Source organism: Alligator mississippiensis, chromosome 7 (genome assembly GCF_030867095.1).
Source record: "Alligator mississippiensis isolate rAllMis1 chromosome 7, rAllMis1, whole genome shotgun sequence".
Classification (NCBI taxonomy): Eukaryota; Metazoa; Chordata; order Crocodylia; family Alligatoridae; genus Alligator; species Alligator mississippiensis.
In genome coordinates, this window is record NC_081830.1 from 83,511,321 (window position 1) to 83,526,683 (window position 15,363).

Genomic DNA, 15,363 nt, shown 5'->3' on the forward strand with positions numbered 1-15,363 from the left:
CTTCACTATAACAGGCCGGAGGCTCAGTTCTGTCTGAGTGGACTGGAATTGTGCTGTTACCTCCACCAGGGCTTCCCAGTCACAGCAGGAGGGTATCCAAGACACCCACTTCCTGAAAGGATGGGATTTGCAGCCCCCAGCTGCAGCAGTCCACTGTTTCAGGGGGCATGAAATGGCCACAGAACTGTCCATGTCAGAGTAGACCTGGCCTTTTCATTTCAGTGTGAGCAGGGCACTTCAGTGAAGGAGCAGCTGAAGGCAAAGCCCTCTGGGAAGGTTTGCTGCATAGATGAGGCCCCTCAGCTGAAATGCTAAGGCCAAAGTACAGGCCAGGCACAACCTGCCCTCTGCAGCCTTGAGTTCCTTGGCATCAGGTGGAAGATGAATGAATGCCACCAAAACTTCAGTGCCAGGGTGTGGAGAATGGGGGAGATGGAGGAGCAGCTGCAGGCAGGGAGGGGGTTATCCTGGGAGTTGGGAAAACCATCTGCCCAAAGAGGAGGAGGGGGTAGCCCAGCTGCACCACCCCAAAGGGCCCCTGCCCTATGCTGCTCTTTAACCAGGCCCTGCTGGCCTCCATCACTCCTGGGCATGACCTGGCAGCCACCTATGGCAGGGATGTGAGCCACACATGGGGAGTAGGGGCTTGTCCTGGGGAAGCGCCTGCCTGCCTGCCTGCAGCTCCAGCTGCTGCCACAGGGGGGTGCCAGGTGGCTATCATCAGCCAGTGCCCATTCTCAGCCGGGAACCCCGGCTCCTGGCTGGGGGCAAGATCTGCAGAAGGGGGCTGAGGCCCTGGGGATGGTCCTTCTCTCACAAGTCCTCATAACCGGTGGAGCCATCCTATGTAGGAGCAGAGCCATTTGCCCTGCCCATCACCTCTTGGCAAGCAGCTGGGGAGGCACGGTAGAAAAATAGCTCTTTAATCGGAAAAGGTTTTCACAGTAGAAAGACCCTGACTCCCCTGCCTCCAGTAAACCCTAGGACCTCTGTCCTTTCTGTCCCAGGCACTGCTCTTCACTCTGCTGTCTGATCCCTGCAGCAGCAAACCAGCAGGCACAGAAGCTGGGTCAGCTGCATCAGACCAGTCTGGCTGCAGGGCCTTTGGCTGTGCGCTGGGATGAAGGCATGGGGGGGGCACACCCTGCTGCCACTCCTGGTGCCCATGGGAAAATCAAGTCCTTTGGCCTTGCCCATGGGGCCTCACAGTGCCTGCATTGCAGGCCCTGTACTGCCGGGGAAGCAAGCTGCTGTAAGCACGTACTGCCCTGCATCCTGAAGGAGCCCTGAGCCAAGCAGAGCCACATCTTCCAGCCAGTTGTCTCCTGGGGCCAGGTTCCTTCCAGCCCTGCCCCTTGGTACTGGGCCACTCACCACTGGAGTAGGCTGTCACACCAGAGGAACCTGCTGCCTGTTGTCCGTGCGAATGTGTGGCTGCAGCAGCCCCCATCTCCAACAGGGCCTCTACCTGCCCTGCCCTGGAGAGCAGGGCCCCGCTCTGCCCATGGTATCTAACCATCAGCATGCAATGTTCTCACCGGCCCGCTGAGGGGCTGGGGGGTTCTGGGGCTTTGCCAGGGCTGCCCTCAGCACATGACTCCCGGGCCAGGTCATGGAACAGGAACCTCAGCTTGCCCTGCACCAGCTGCCGGTATGCTAGGAATGCAGTGCTGGGGTGGCTCTGGGCCACGGTCCGTGGGGTGCAGCTGGGGCCCCCAGCGCCCACCTGGCACAAGAGAGCAGAGGCTCAATCAGTGGTTCCTGGTGCCCCAGGGCAAACCCTGGGGGCCAGTGACCCTGGAGCCATCCCCTGAGCGTGGGGGGGGTGGGGGTGGGGCTCACCTGCCAGCTGAAAGTCTGCAGCAGCAGATGGAAGGAGCTGGTTTTGCGGTAGAGCTGTTCTAGCAGGGCACCTGCACACTCCAGCCCCACGTGGCTCTGTGCGGCCGTCACAGCATCTGCCAGCATCGCCAGGTCACACAGGATCTCCTGCCGCTTGGTCTCATTCTGCAGGGGAGAGGGGGGCAGCGTGTGAACCCGGCACTGCAAGGACCAGGCTCGGGCATCTGCCAGAAGGGCCCTGCTCTCTCCAGTGGTCTGGGGGCCAGGGTTGGGCATGCCTGTGGCTAAACCAGCACTTGAGGAAGGCAATACTGTTCAGGGCAAGCACTGAGAAGCCAGGGTGCAGCTCCAGCTGCGGGGGCTGCATCAACCCTCGGTGCCTGCAGGCACAGGGATGGGTGAGCTGGTGGGGCTGGGAAGAGGGGCTGTACTGCAGGCAGCAGAAGGTCCAAGCCTTGCCCATCTGGCCAGCTCTCCATGCAGGTCCTCACTGGGCTGGGCTGGGCTGGACTCGGTGGGCCTGAAATGTTGGGGGGAGCTCTGCCTACAGAAAGGGCTGCATTTTTTTGTGGGTGGGATCTGGGGAACAATCCCCCAATACTTTGGGTCCTGGCACTTTCCCAGACGCAGTGCGCCAGGCCTGGGGTTACTCTGTAGAGGCAGGTCAAAGCTCCATGATGGCCTGGTGAGGGACCAGGAACTCCATGGTTGGCTGTGCGCAAAGGCCACGTAGTCCCCCCTGCTGGGGGGGCACATCCCTCAGCAAGCCCCATATGTACTGGTATCTATTCCCCACCTCCCCTGCCAGGGGCATGCTCCGTGCATGTGTAGGGGCAGCCCCACAGTCCCTGACATGGTGGGGGCACAGATGCCAGCCCCTGCCGACCCCCTGCCACCTCACTCACGGTCTTGACTTTCCACTCGCGGAGGCTGAAGTCCACCAGGGGCAGCAGGACGGGCTTGGGGAGTGGGAGCAGCTCCTGGCACAGGCCCTGTGAGGAGAGCAGGAGCATGAGGCCCCCACTGGAGGCTTGGCCCCAGAGTGGAAAGGGCTGTGCAGGGTGGGGGGTCACCCTGCCCTGTTCCCTCACCACAGTGCCGGGGGTCCCCAGCAAGGGGGGCGGGGGCCGGGGCTGTGGCAGAGCCCCCGATACCCTGCCATGAGGGGTGCTGCAGGGATCAGGACAGGAGCCCCAGCCAGGGAAAAGCTCCAGCCCAGGCTGGTCTAGGTCTCACCGCTCTCCTCTCCATGTCCTTGGCCTCAGCGATGTACTTGTGGATAAGGCGGCTGTCGCAGACCAGGCGGGTTGGGCTCATCCTGGATAGCCGGACATGCAGGAGGAAGGCTGTGAGGAGCAGCAGGCCTGTGGGACCAGAAAGGCAAGATGCCACGCACTGGATTTCCTCAAGATCTGGGCAGGGGCAGAGCTCCCCTGGCCCCTACAAGGAGTGGGGTTCCCTGCCCCCCATCACTGATCTCTGTGTACTGCTAGCCCTGTCCCAGTTGCTCCCTGCTGTGCATCACATGTGCTGCTCTGCCTGGGTGGTGCCAGGCAGCTCCCAGGCTGGCACAGCCCGTGCCAGCCACGCCGGCTGCATCACGTGCGTGAGAGTTGCCTGCCTCCTCCTGCAGCGTAGCCACACGTATGCACCCCCAACCAGGTGCTGCTGGGTGCAGACTGCGCTGGGCTGCAGGAGGGATGGCTATTGGCATGGAAACACCCTCTGCGGCCTGGCATGGCCTGCTTGTGGGTGGCAAAGGGGCTGGCACTTCCCATCCCCTGCAGACTGAGCATTGGGTCTGGTCTTGCCCCACCAAAGCTGGGGTGACCCCCCATGACCCTGGCTAGCTCTGAGCATGGTCTTCTTCCCAAACCATCACCCTGACACAACCGCTCCATCACATTTTCTTTTCTGTTTTTTAATTTGGTCCCATCTCTCCTAATAATGACCCCTTCTATCATCCCAAATCATTCCTGCCCTTCCTCTACGAGGCCAGGTTTTCCCCACACAGTATACAAGGCATCCTTTTGTTCTGTATGTCTAGCCAGAGGAAAATTGGACATTTTGGATTGATAGAAAAACCAAGCCCTTGAGGTTTACAGCAAATGTTTGTGCACTGCCATTCAGCCCCTTGGCTTTTATGTATATCGCCTGACACGGGAGAGTCACTGTGTCAAACTACTCATATACATACATGAATCCAAATCCAGGGTCTGAGCTCTTTTGGTCTTCGCTCACTGCAGTCTCCAATCATTTATGTTACGCTGAACAAATTCCAACCCCTAATTAATATCTCTTCTCCGATACAAAGATCTGAATGCGGGAAGTGGAGTATCTAGTATTGGCCACTGTCTGTTACAGCATCTCTCCCTCCTGCCCCGGCCAGGCAAGGCAGCCCTTCTCCCATCTACCTTCTTACTTCCCCTCCTGCCGCTGCACTTGTCACGCTGCTGTTGATTGTGCAAATGTGACCGGCTGGTCCACGTCTGCCACCACCGTACCCAGGGAGCTTCGGGAGCGAGCGCTTGAGCACAGAGCTGGGGCTTGTTTCCATGTGCATGAAGGTGGGTTTGATTTTCAGTGAAGGGTCGGATAATTACCGCTCTGCCCCCTGAAACCCAGGGTTCACTCAGGGCAGGGGCTGGCCCTGCTCTGGGCAGGAGCCCATAGTATCCAGGCCATGGGAGTGGTGACCGCGATGGGACAAACCTGGCCTTGGCAATCCCCCTGCAGGGCCCTGCGCTGAGCTCTGCACACCTGCTCCTGGCTCCAGGGCTCCCGGTTTCCTGGGCTCCCGACTAGCAAGATCCCTGACGGGCAACACCTGGGGGCGCCTGGGGCTGCTGCACTCACTGGAGCTGCCTGTGGGAGCCCAAGCCATCCAGATGCTCCAAGGCAGCTCTGTTTCCCAGCATTTCCTAGCCCCCTGCTACCTCGCTCCCTCCCCACAGCCCAGAACAGCCGCCCTGCTGAGTGGAGGTTGGTCTTCCATACAGAAGACCATAAAGCTCTGCCAGGCTGGTCTTCCATAAAGAAGACCAGCCAGGCAGAGCTGGCAGTGCAGCGGCATGGGCAGCATTACCAGCCCGCTAGGCCTAGGGCCAGGTCCTGTCTCCCTCAACCCTGGCACCTAAGAGCCAAGCCCCTGGAGAAAGGGTGACCTCCAACGCACCTGTTTAGGTGGGGCAGGATCCGGCCCTGGGGTCTACAACACCTCAACTGTCAGATCCAGCTGCTCACAACGCTGGGATCTGTGTAAAGGTGGCAGGGCAGAGGGCAGGACACCCTGCCATCAGGGGTGCCTGGCACCCAGTCGGTGACGAAAGAAGGGGGTTGGGGTCTGGCATATTGATACTGCGGATATGGGGGGGGCAGGCGCCATGGGGCTAGGCTCCAGCTGGGGTGGGGTTTCCCAGGCTGTTTCCTGCCGGCCTGCTCCCTAGGAAGCGGGCGGCGCTGGGGGAGGATGAGCGGCTTCCTCTGCGGCTCCCGCTCCCGATAAGAAGCCCACGTGTGTGTGCGTGTGCGTGTGCATGTCCAGGCGGCACTACAGCCGCTTTCACTCTCAAGCCCTGGAGCAGGGGCCTGCCGGGCTTCACACAGGGAGAAGCATCACGTACAGGGAGGCCGGGGCGCCACGGGCCAGAACCACAGGATGGCACCAGGGCAGGGGTCAAAGCAGCTCCCTAGCCGGGCATGAGCTGGGGCACCCACGAGCCTGGGGCTTCCTGTGCTATGCGGCATGCTAGTTGGGATGTTCCCTTGTCCTGGCACGCCTGGGTCTCCCCTCCTGGTCCTGGATGCCTGGTCCTATCGCCTCTGCCCCCAGCAGCCCTGCCCTTGCCCCTCATCTCCGCTTGCCCTGCCTACCCCATTACCCTGTCCCTCTGCCCTCAGCCTCCCTGACCCAGCACTAGGCTGTCCCAGACCCATGGCCGGGCAACCCCGACCCCCTTTGCCTCTCACCCAGCTGAGGGCAGGGGTGAGAAATGCCCCTAGCCAGCGGGCAGAGGCCCCACGTGCCTGCAGGGGTGGAGTGCCAGCCTGGCCAGCCGCGGCACGTGGCTGCTTCATGCGAATGAGCCACAGGACGACGAGGCTGGGAGGTGCCAGAGGGGCAGGGCTGGGAGCCCTGGTGGCGTGGCCTGCAGGGCCCCATCCTGGTTTCCTCTGCCCCCAGAGCATGCCCGCCCTCCCACCCCCACTCCAGGAGCAACCCTGGGCGTGGGGCACTCACGGTTCAGCTCCATGCTAAGGGGCTGTCTGGGCGCCACATCCTGCTCCTGGCGGCCTGCAGCTGCTCCCCTGCTCCTCGCCAGCGGCCATGGGGGGCGGCTCCCAGCGGGGCCCCGAGTCCAGGCGGCCGGAGCCCCGGGCTGGCCCAGCACCGCTTCCTGTTGTGCTTCTCCAAGGAGCAGGGACGAGTGCTGGCCCGCGAGCGGCTTCCTGCTTCCAGACGCTTCCTCCCTGGCTCGCCGTGCGGGGGGCGTGCGCACAGTGGGATGCCAGAGGCACCAGGTCCCCGGCACAGGCTGGGGCCTCCAGGCACCCCGGTGCTCCCACCGCCCTCGTGAACCGGGAGCCTCCCGGCACCTTGGGCCTGACGCAGGTCTGGAGTGGCTCAGGCCAGAAAACCCTGCAAGAGATGGGGTCAGGGCTTGGGGACCGCTCTGGGAACAGCCTGCAGGGAGATGGTGCAGTGAGCCAGCGTCCCAGCCCCTGCCTCTGGCACCCAGGACCGCACAGGGCAGGTCCCAGCCCCCGGGGAAGGGTTGTAGCTCCATGCTGAGATGCATCCTCCCACACACACACCCTCACGTACGTACACACACATACCCCTCACAACCCTCCAGCATACTCACACTGTTATCTACACATGCACCCAGACACACACGGTCCCCCTCACCCACCACCAGGACAGGGCCAGCAGCTCCATCCCTGCCCTGCTGTGTGGTGGCAGGGGCAGGAGGGTGCAGGAGCAGGCCCAGGCAGGGGGGTGGGAGGAGGCAACCGCAGGCATCCCCAGCCCTTGGCTGATGCCCCCTGCCAGCACTGCCCATGCGGTGGCTGGTGAAGCCCCCAGACCCACGCCGCCAGGGCCTCGGCAGAGCTACCACCGCCTTCCCCCCACACACAGGCCCCCCTGGCACGCAGAGGGCTGCACGCTTCATGGCCCGGTGTGTGCTCAGTCTAAACACACCTGCCACCCTGCGCCCACGCACAGCCGCAGCTGCACCCGGCTGGGCTCTGGGGGTCCTGGGTGGGGGGGAGGATGGGGCCCCAGACCTGCAGAGCTGTGCGCACTCACACATGGGCACACGCAGGTACGCACACAAACAGGCAGCCAGCGGTTCCCGGCAGGGGCTGGATGGGTGACAGAGCAGGCAAAAGCAAACAGGTCTCTTCTCCCGGGCCCAGCCTCCCTCCCTGCCCCCACAGCAGCCTGCCCCGCAGGCACCCACCTGGGCAGCGGCTGGGCTGCACCGGGCTCCAGGGCACCCTGCAGCCTGTGGCAGTGGAGCAGGCAGCAGGGGAGAGCGCAGCGGGTGCCTCAATCTGTGCGTCAGGGTCTGTGGCACAAGGCAGGACACCAAGGTCAACCTTCCAAACCCTCCCTCCCCCGGCTGCCCACGCTCCGGGCCTTGCCCAATGCGGATGTATGTGGCTTCCGCCTGCTGCGGACGTGCAGGGCTGCACCTTTCCAGCCTGGCACCAGCACCGACACCACTGGGAGCCCCGTGGCCCCTGCAGCCCAGCCCGGTTCTGTCTGCGCCGTGCCCACAGCGAGGGCACTGAGCCTGGCATCCACCCTGACCCCACTTCTGCCAGAGACTGGGAGGTGGTCACCAGTGCCCTGTGCCCATGCCCACGCAGCTGCCTCTGGGCTTTGCCAACAGAGATGGCATAACCCAGGGCCTGCTCCCGGCACTGAGCTGCCCACAGCACTCATGCCCTGGGCTGCAGCTGCAACCTCCTTTGGCATCAGGGCAGCGAAGGTGGTTTGGATCCAGTGAGAAGCAGCAGGCATGGAGTGGATCCTGGCATGGGCAGGGGAGCAGCGATGCAGGGCCTTGGGGTGTTGGCATTCCCAGGTACCAGGCCCAGCAACAGCCCCGGCCCCCACCAAGCTGGAGCCAGAGGAATACCAGGGGTGGGGACCCAGATCCTGGTGCTGGGGGGCCCCGGGGCTGCCCTGATGGGAGAGGCAGGTCCCAGCCCCAGCACCAGGCTGCCAGGCTCCTAGCCCTCCCCTGACATTTTGCACTGCCTGCAGCTGCACGGAGGGGTGCTGCTCGCCTGAGGGACTGGACGGGCAGATGGGGCTCCCCCAGGTGTACCCTACGGCCTGGGAGATTCCCAGCCCCTCTCCCCACCACTGCATTGGGTATTGCCTTCCCATTCCCCAGGGGCCCCAGCAACCCTCTGATTCTCTGGATCCATCTTGCAGAAAGGAGTCTGGGGGCAGTGCCATGGGGAGCCAGCACTATGTGGCCCTGAAACTGCAGCCCCCACAGCTCAGGTTGGCTCTTTCCATGGCTAGAGCTCCCCAAGGAGCTGCCCGGGCCATGTTTCAGCCTGGAGGTGCCCCTGGGATTGAGCCAAGCCCAGCATGCAACTCTAGGCACTGGCTGCAGGGCCTGGTGCAGGGCCTGGGGGCAGCACGTGGCAGGCAGGTGACCCACAGTTGCGGGCACAAGGGGGTGACAACACCACCCGCCTCCCTGCAGCCCCCCTGGGGCACCGGTCTGCCCTCCATGTGCACAGGCCTGAGCACACACCATGCGCACACCCCGGAGCCTTGCATGCCAGGCCCTGGCAGGGGGTGCAAGCTGAGAGCAGCCACTTAGCCCCAGGGTAATGGGATGAGAGGCCCTGGGCACTGCAGCCAGCTGGAGGGAGCACAGCATCTGCACAGAGCAAGGCCAGGCAGGTAGCTCTCCATGCCCTGACCTGGGATTACAGGGTGGAGAGACATGCATGGCTCCTGCAGCAGGTACTGGCTTCCCCCAGCCCAGGAGAGCCCATAGGCTGTGCCCCTGCCAGTGCTGCCACCACTGTGACCTCTTCCCCTGCATGGCACAGCTGAGAGCACAGGGCAGAGCCCAGGCACCTGCACCGTGGGGCCGCAGGGGCAGGCTGCAGTGCCAGGGTGAACCCCAGGACACTCAGTGCCCTTCCCCCCTCCCCGCGGGCACATCTGGCTGTCATGCCCTGAGGCTGGGGGTGGCAGCTGCCCAGGTGCTGAAGTGACCCCCCTGCTTCTTCACATGGGACAAAGTGGCTGAGAATGGCCTCCTGGGGGGCCCTTAGCAGCCCGTTTGCCCAGGTGTGAATGGTAGCACCGAAGCCAGGCTGGGGGAGGGAGCCCTTCTCAGTGCAGCAGGGCAGGCCCCCTGCCCCCGCCCCCCCTCCAGGCTTCTGGGAGGAAAGGGGCCACCCACATCCTGCCCCCCCATTCAGGCCAGGATGGTAACAGGCCCTGGGGGGGGTCAGGTCCTTTGAAGCCCCATGGCCATAAAGCCCCCTCATAAATGCCCTGGGTGGGGTGGGGGGCTGCTGAGCAAACAGCTGTGTATACTCAGGGCCAGCTGTGCTGGGAGGGGCGGGGAGGGGGGATTCAGGGCAGGGGCTATGCCAAGTCCGAGGGATGAGCAGAGCCCCCCCACCCAGGTGCATATGTGCATGGCACGGGCCTTGGTGCCAGCCCCCTTCACCACCATCACTCTCCTGCTGCTGTCCAAGGTGGGAAGTGGCCAGTGGGAGACACATTTGCTGCAGCTCAGGCCATGGGCACCTCAAGGGCACTCCCAGGGTCCTTGGGCTCCAGGCCTGGGGTGGCTGGTGCTCTGGGGCGTGGGGGGTGGACCTCTGAGCTCCTGCCCTGATGAGCTGTCGCTTCCCTCCTGGTCCCACTTTGCATTTGCAAATGGCTAATAAACACCACATCCGGAGCAAACACGTCCTCCTGCACCTCATTCACGCTGCCTCGGCCCCCCTCGCCTTCCTCCCTGGGGGGCACCAGTCCTCCACCCCCACCTCACAGCCTCCAAGGCCTTGAGAGCCTCCCACCTGCCAGAGAGGCCACAGCCCGGGCACGGTGGCATCCACAGCCAGGGCAGGGCCCCACTGCCTTCCTGCCCTCACCTTTCCTTTTGTGCAGGTATGGAGCTGGCGGAGGGACCCACAGCTCCCGTGAGCAGCTGCGAGCTCCAATGCCAAGTGGCAAGAGCCATGGGGCCTCTCCCTGCTGGCCACCCCCATGCCCTGGGCTGCCTAGGCTCAGCCCTGAAGCAGGTGCTGTCTCCAGGGAGGGAAGTGCTGCCATCCTAGTCCCGTGGTACCCAGATGGTGGGGTGCAGCAAGCACTGGCATTGCATACCCCCTCCTGGCCCTGCACACAGGGGCCCTCTTGGAAGACTCAAGTGCAGTTAGGCCTGTTTCAAGGATGCTCAGACACAGGATGGGACACAGGGTCCCAGCCCAGGAAGGTGGGGCTGTGGGCAGGACCCTGCTCATGCCAGCTGGTAAAGCGCATGTGGCAAGAGCATATGAGCAGGGAGCAGCAGTACGTGTACACACATGTGCATGACCGTGTACTTCATGGGTTTTGGCTGGGAGATGCATGTGCCTGTGCTTGTGTGCTGGGAGGCCTGTATGTGCAGGGGGAGGTTGCGGAGAGGCGTGTACATGCCTGCATCTGCGAGCCAGTGTGCACTGGGTTGTGGCATCCATGTATCCCTACAGCAATGTGTGATCCCACCACCCCAGGCCCAGCACCCTGCCCACGGCCCAGCAGGCAGCCCAGCCCTCAGAGCATGGGGCTGTGGCTGCCCGGGACACAGGCCCAGGGTTGGGGGGCAGGAGCCAGCCGGGTACTAAGGGGTTAAGGTGGCTGGGGGCAGGAATGCGGCTGTTCTCGCTGGGCTGTGAAGTCTGGGCACAAATATTTGCCTCCTCGTTGTGTGTGGCAGGGCTCCCCGGGGGCGCAGCTGGGAGCCAGCCCCAACAAACACCCCCCAGCCCCGGGCCGCTGGTTCCCAGGCAGCTAATCCCCACTCCAAATAGCAGCCCCCACCCCCATGGCTGTCCCAGTAGCCCAGGCTGGGGCAGAAAGGATTCCCCTGCACAAATGCACATGCAGCCGCTAGCTTTGATCCTTCCCCCCACCCCTGTGCAGCCCCCGCAGAGGAAACCTCTATGAGAAATTAGGGAGGGGGACTTGCAAGAAGGCTCTGGCCCCCAGGGGTGTAGACACACAGTGCGTTTAATCTGGGGTAATGTACCCCAAGCTTTTACTCTGGTTAGGCTTCCTTTCCATAGTCACCCCCAGGCTCTCTGTGCTGGGATAAGGGAGCAGAGGGCAACTGCCCATGGGATCAGACACACCAGGGTAACTCAGCCCTGGACAACAGCCTTTCCTCCAACGTTAGTGTCTTCTGGACCAGCGCTGCTCCTAACACTGTGCTATCACACAGGCCCCCGGGGCTTCTGTCTACCGCCTACCCTGCAAGGTACAGCGGGGCTTGGTGCTTCTGCACATGACCTTCCTACTTCCCCGGGATGCACCCTCATGGCCTGATCCCCATAGGCCTGGTCCCCTGTAAGGGAGCGGTGGCTGGTGTGGCTGCCTTCACAGGGGTGTCAAAGCAGATAGGCTGACATATGGGATGGAGCTTCCCCTGTCCCACAACCCGGTCTGCCAACATGGGTATGGTGTTGTAGACAGCAATGTGAGGGTTTTGCAGCAGGGGACACAGTCCTCTGCCTTGGATCTCTCAAGCACATCCTACCACCCCAGGCAGCAGCGGGACACAGCCAGGCCTCATCCCCTGGCTTTACCTAGGGTGGGTGCGGGGGCTCTGGGTGTCTCTGGGCAACATGCCTTGAAGCTGTGCAACAGGGTGGGCTGTGAGAAGCCAGGATCCCTGTGCACGATCCCTTTGATCGGATCGATGGAGCAGTGGGTACAGACACAGGTAGTGTTGGGGTATTGCAGGAGCCCAGGCCTCTGAAGGTGGCTCGTGTAGCCTTGGGAGGAGGTGAAACAAGGACATGTCCGGGTTGGTTTGGGCAGGGCTGATCCTGCCTCAGGCAGGGACTTGGATGTGCTGGGACCTCAGAGGCCCCACCAGCCCTGTGACCCCATGGTGGGGGGACCCGGGCACCAACCTGACTGCTGAGTCTCCCTCCAAGCTGGTGACCAAACTGCTGCTCTCTGGCCATGTGTCCCAGGTGGGTCCGTCAGCGCTTTCTTCTGAGAGCTGCTGCCTGGAGCCCCCAGCCAGCCACAGCCCCCAGGAGTGAGCACTCCCTGCCAGGGGCATAGGCACTGCTGCCCTCGCCATGCACACAGGCAGGGGAGAGTTGCCCAGTGCCTGCCTCAGGGCCCGTGCAGAGAAGAGCTGGCAGGGAGTCCTACTAGGCCCTGCTGGGCTAAGATGCCCCAAATCATGTCCTGGTATCAACAGGGCCCAGATGCTGCCCCCTGCAGCTGCCCAGCCTGATGGGGCATCCCCAGTGCCAGGATGGGGCAGCTGGCATCAGTGTGGCCGTGGCAACAGGGCTTCCCTCTGGACCAGCCCCAGCCCCTTGCCACAGCCAGACATCCCTCCCTGGCTCCACTCTGTGCGATGCGGCTGGGGAAGCTTGGGAGCGAGTGCGAGGAAATAATAAAATCCATGTGTGACAGACAAAAGGCAGCTGCTCCCCCCACCCCCGGTACCTGTTAGCCCCCCCCCCCCCTTGTCCCCCTCCCCTCTCCTCCTTCCCCCCCAGGGTCTTTGTCTTGGCCGCCAGAGCCCAGCTCCAGTTGTGCAAATACTGCGGAGCTCGCCATAATCCCCACATCCAACGTGAGTTATGAGATGTTTCCACAGATCACAGTGAGCCAGGCTCTGGGGACCAGGGCCTGGCCTGGGCGACCGCACACCGCAGGCAGCCAGCCCAGGCTGGGCCGCAGGGAGGGGGGATTAGTCATGGGAAAGCTCATCCCAAGGCTGGGGGGGCCTGGCACTTTCTCCCCCCCCCCACATGTGAGTCACCAAAGGAGGTGCTGGAAGCTCTGGGCACCCACAGGAGGTGCCCCCAGCCCCCTGCAGCTGGCCCTAAGGTGCAGGGCAGGGGCAGAGGGAGCCAGGGTAGCCAGGCTGGGTGCTGCTAACAGGACTGGTCCACTGTTGCCCGGTGTGTTCAAAGTGCAGCAGATGCCAGCAGACAACGGGGGATGCACAGAGCAGGGCTGAGGGCAGCAGAGGTGGGCACAGAGATGTCTTCCAGGGGGGCTGGCCAAAGGAGGAGGGATCTGGAGCAGCGCAGAGCTGGGCCATCATAGTCCTAGGTGGAGAGTTAACAGCAAGCCCCAAGCTCTCCACCAGGTGCAGGAGGCTGTGGGGGCGTGGCCTCTGGAAATAGGTGTGGCCACCACCTTGGGCAGGGCTGGTTTTAGGTGGGGGGTGGGGGGTGCAGCACGCCCGTACCCGACAGGAGCACCCTGGGGCAGCTGTAAGGCAGGGGCATGGGAGCTTGCATCTTCCCCTTGCCACTCGCCAGCCCGCATGGCACAGGGACTCATGCCCCTCCCAGCCCCCTCCCCAGCGGGGGCACCGGTGGGGCTGGTCCATGAACTCCATGCAGGCCCCGCTGTGCCCAGCCAAGGCACCGCTGGCGCCTGTTTCCTCACCACCCGCACATCAGCTGGTGTCCTGCAGTGACAACTCACGGCCAGGACCCGCCAGCTGCCACCAGGCACGGATGTGCTGGGTGCAGTCTGGTGTAGCCAGGCGAGGCTGTCACAGCTGAGCATGGCCCACCACACCAGCCTGCTCTCGGTGGGGTGGGGTGCTGGGGCCAGGGAAGCAGGCCAAGCTGGGTCCTGCTTGAACTGGCAAAAGGAGAAGGGCCTCTTCTGCTCTGCAGTGGGCATTGCCCCTCACGCGCCAGCCCTGGGGCACAGGGGTGCCCCCAGCATACCAGGCTCCCTGCAACATTGCAGGGGAAGAGCTGGAAGCGGCTCCCAGCTGCAGCACTGCCCAGAGCTGCAGGCGGGAGGGGGGGCTGGGGGCTGCTCTTATGAATGCAGCATTATGGCTGTGACAGGCGCAGATACAGCCTCCTGGGGACACCCCCCCCCCCCCCGCCCAGCCCCCCGCGGCTCTGTCAGCTCCCAGCCTCTGCAGCAGCTGGAGGAGTTTGCCTGGATTCCTGCCCCCTGCGGCTCCACACCCCTGCCTCCTCACTGTGCTCACACACACATGCACACACACACGCACACACACGCCAGCTGCCTGCTCCGGGATAGGGTGGAAGCAGTCGGCACGTGGTGCGTGGTGTCTGGCTGAACCAAGGAACGCCCCCACCCTTTTTTTCCCCCCCTGCTGGAACAAAGGACCCCTCAATCCCAGTTTCACCCCCTGGCTCGTGAAGGGGCTGTGGGCAGCTCATGCCCCCTGGTGCCTCAGTTTCCCCAGCTGGGGGGCTCTCAGCTCCCATGCAGCCCCTCCAGCCTTGGTTTGCAGCCATCAGTGCAGGCCCTGAGGCACATTTGGCTGCACCGTGACAAGCGCTTGGGGAGAGGTAGGAGGCAATGCTTTCTACCCACCCTGGCTGGCCAGAGACCCCAAGGCATGCCAGTGACAAGGGTCTGGCCTCAAGTACTTACAGCTCCATACTATAGCACCCAGCTGTCCCCCTGCCCCACACCAGCACCCCCAGACTAGTGAGTCTGGTTCAGGGGCTCAGTCCTTAACCCCTAGGCACTCCCCAGCCCGGGGGTATCCCGAGGGGCCTCAGGTTGCAGACACATGACATTTATTCCTGATTAGTCTCAACATCAGTAAAGCGGAGGGACAGCACATGGCACTGATGCTGGAGTAAATGCTGGTCTCCACTGTGACTTGATTTCTGGGGAAGCCAGGAGGAAATTTCCATTTGCCAGTTATCCCGGGATAAAATGCTGAGTTATCCCGGGATAAGTGCTGTGACAGGGACTGTGCATGGCCACTTCCCCATGCGGGTGAAGGAGCTGTGGTGGGAGCTGGCTCAGGACAGTGGATGGGACCCAAGGACCCTCCCACACCACAGCTCCTTGCGCTCCAAGAGCAGGGGGCACCATCCAGCTTGGCCGAACCAGCACTGGTCCAGAGCTGAGCCCTCCAAGTGGGGGCCAGGATGGGAATACCAGCACGTGACAGATGTGGGTCACAGGGCTTGCGGGGTCAAGGCAGTGTAAGGCCTGTAGGACCAGCACAGAGCAGCCGTGGGGTGAGGAGCCCATCCAGTGAGTGATCGGAGTAGATAGAGTCAATGGTGAAGCCCCAACTGCATTCCTCAGCTTAGAGCTGGCTCATGGGGAGCCCCTTTCTCTGGCCCAGCAGAGAAAGTCTGCCTCTGTCTTGGCAGCAGGCATCTACCCATGCCTCGCCCCCGGGGCCAGCACCCACGCACCTGCTGGCTGGCTCCCCAGCACCGCTGCATGGAAGGGACCCAGGCATCCCCAGGCCCCGCGCCCGTGGCAGCTGC

At 63.2% G+C, this 15,363-nt stretch overlaps 1 protein-coding gene across 2 annotated transcripts; it reads right to left on the bottom strand.

Annotated features, from left to right (window-relative positions):
- Positions 1-906: 906 nt before the first annotated feature.
- THPO (thrombopoietin) lies at positions 907-10,875 on the bottom strand. 2 transcript variants are annotated; one of them, XM_059731193.1, is made up of 6 exons: positions 7,308-10,875; positions 6,083-6,481; positions 3,079-3,206; positions 2,748-2,834; positions 1,843-2,007; positions 907-1,726 (listed from the first exon to the last, which is right to left on the bottom strand). In XM_059731193.1, exons 1-6 carry the CDS (start codon positions 7,648-7,650, stop codon positions 1,535-1,537), a joined length of 1,314 nt encoding a protein of 437 aa, XP_059587176.1. In that variant the 5' UTR covers positions 7,651-10,875; the 3' UTR covers positions 907-1,534. The 2 variants fall into 2 exon arrangements, with proteins under 2 accessions (XP_059587176.1, XP_059587177.1); XM_059731194.1 differs by lacking the exon at positions 7,308-10,875 and having other exon boundaries at positions 6,083-7,269.
- Between the last annotated feature and the right edge of the window lie 4,488 nt (positions 10,876-15,363).

Excerpts from the sequence above, each read along its gene's own strand:
- THPO (XM_059731193.1), bottom strand. The coding sequence starts at position 7,650 with ATGCCAGGCTCAGTGCCCTCGCTGTGGGCACGGCGCAGACAGAACCGG. Across the intron at positions 6,482-7,307 it reads GCAGCCCAGCCGCTGCCCAG|GGTTTTCTGGCCTGAGCCAC; the intron begins GTGGGTGCCTGC and ends CATCTCTTGCAG. Across the intron at positions 2,835-3,078 it reads AGGACATGGAGAGGAGAGCG|GGCCTGTGCCAGGAGCTGCT; the intron begins GTGAGACCTAGA and ends CTCTCCTCACAG.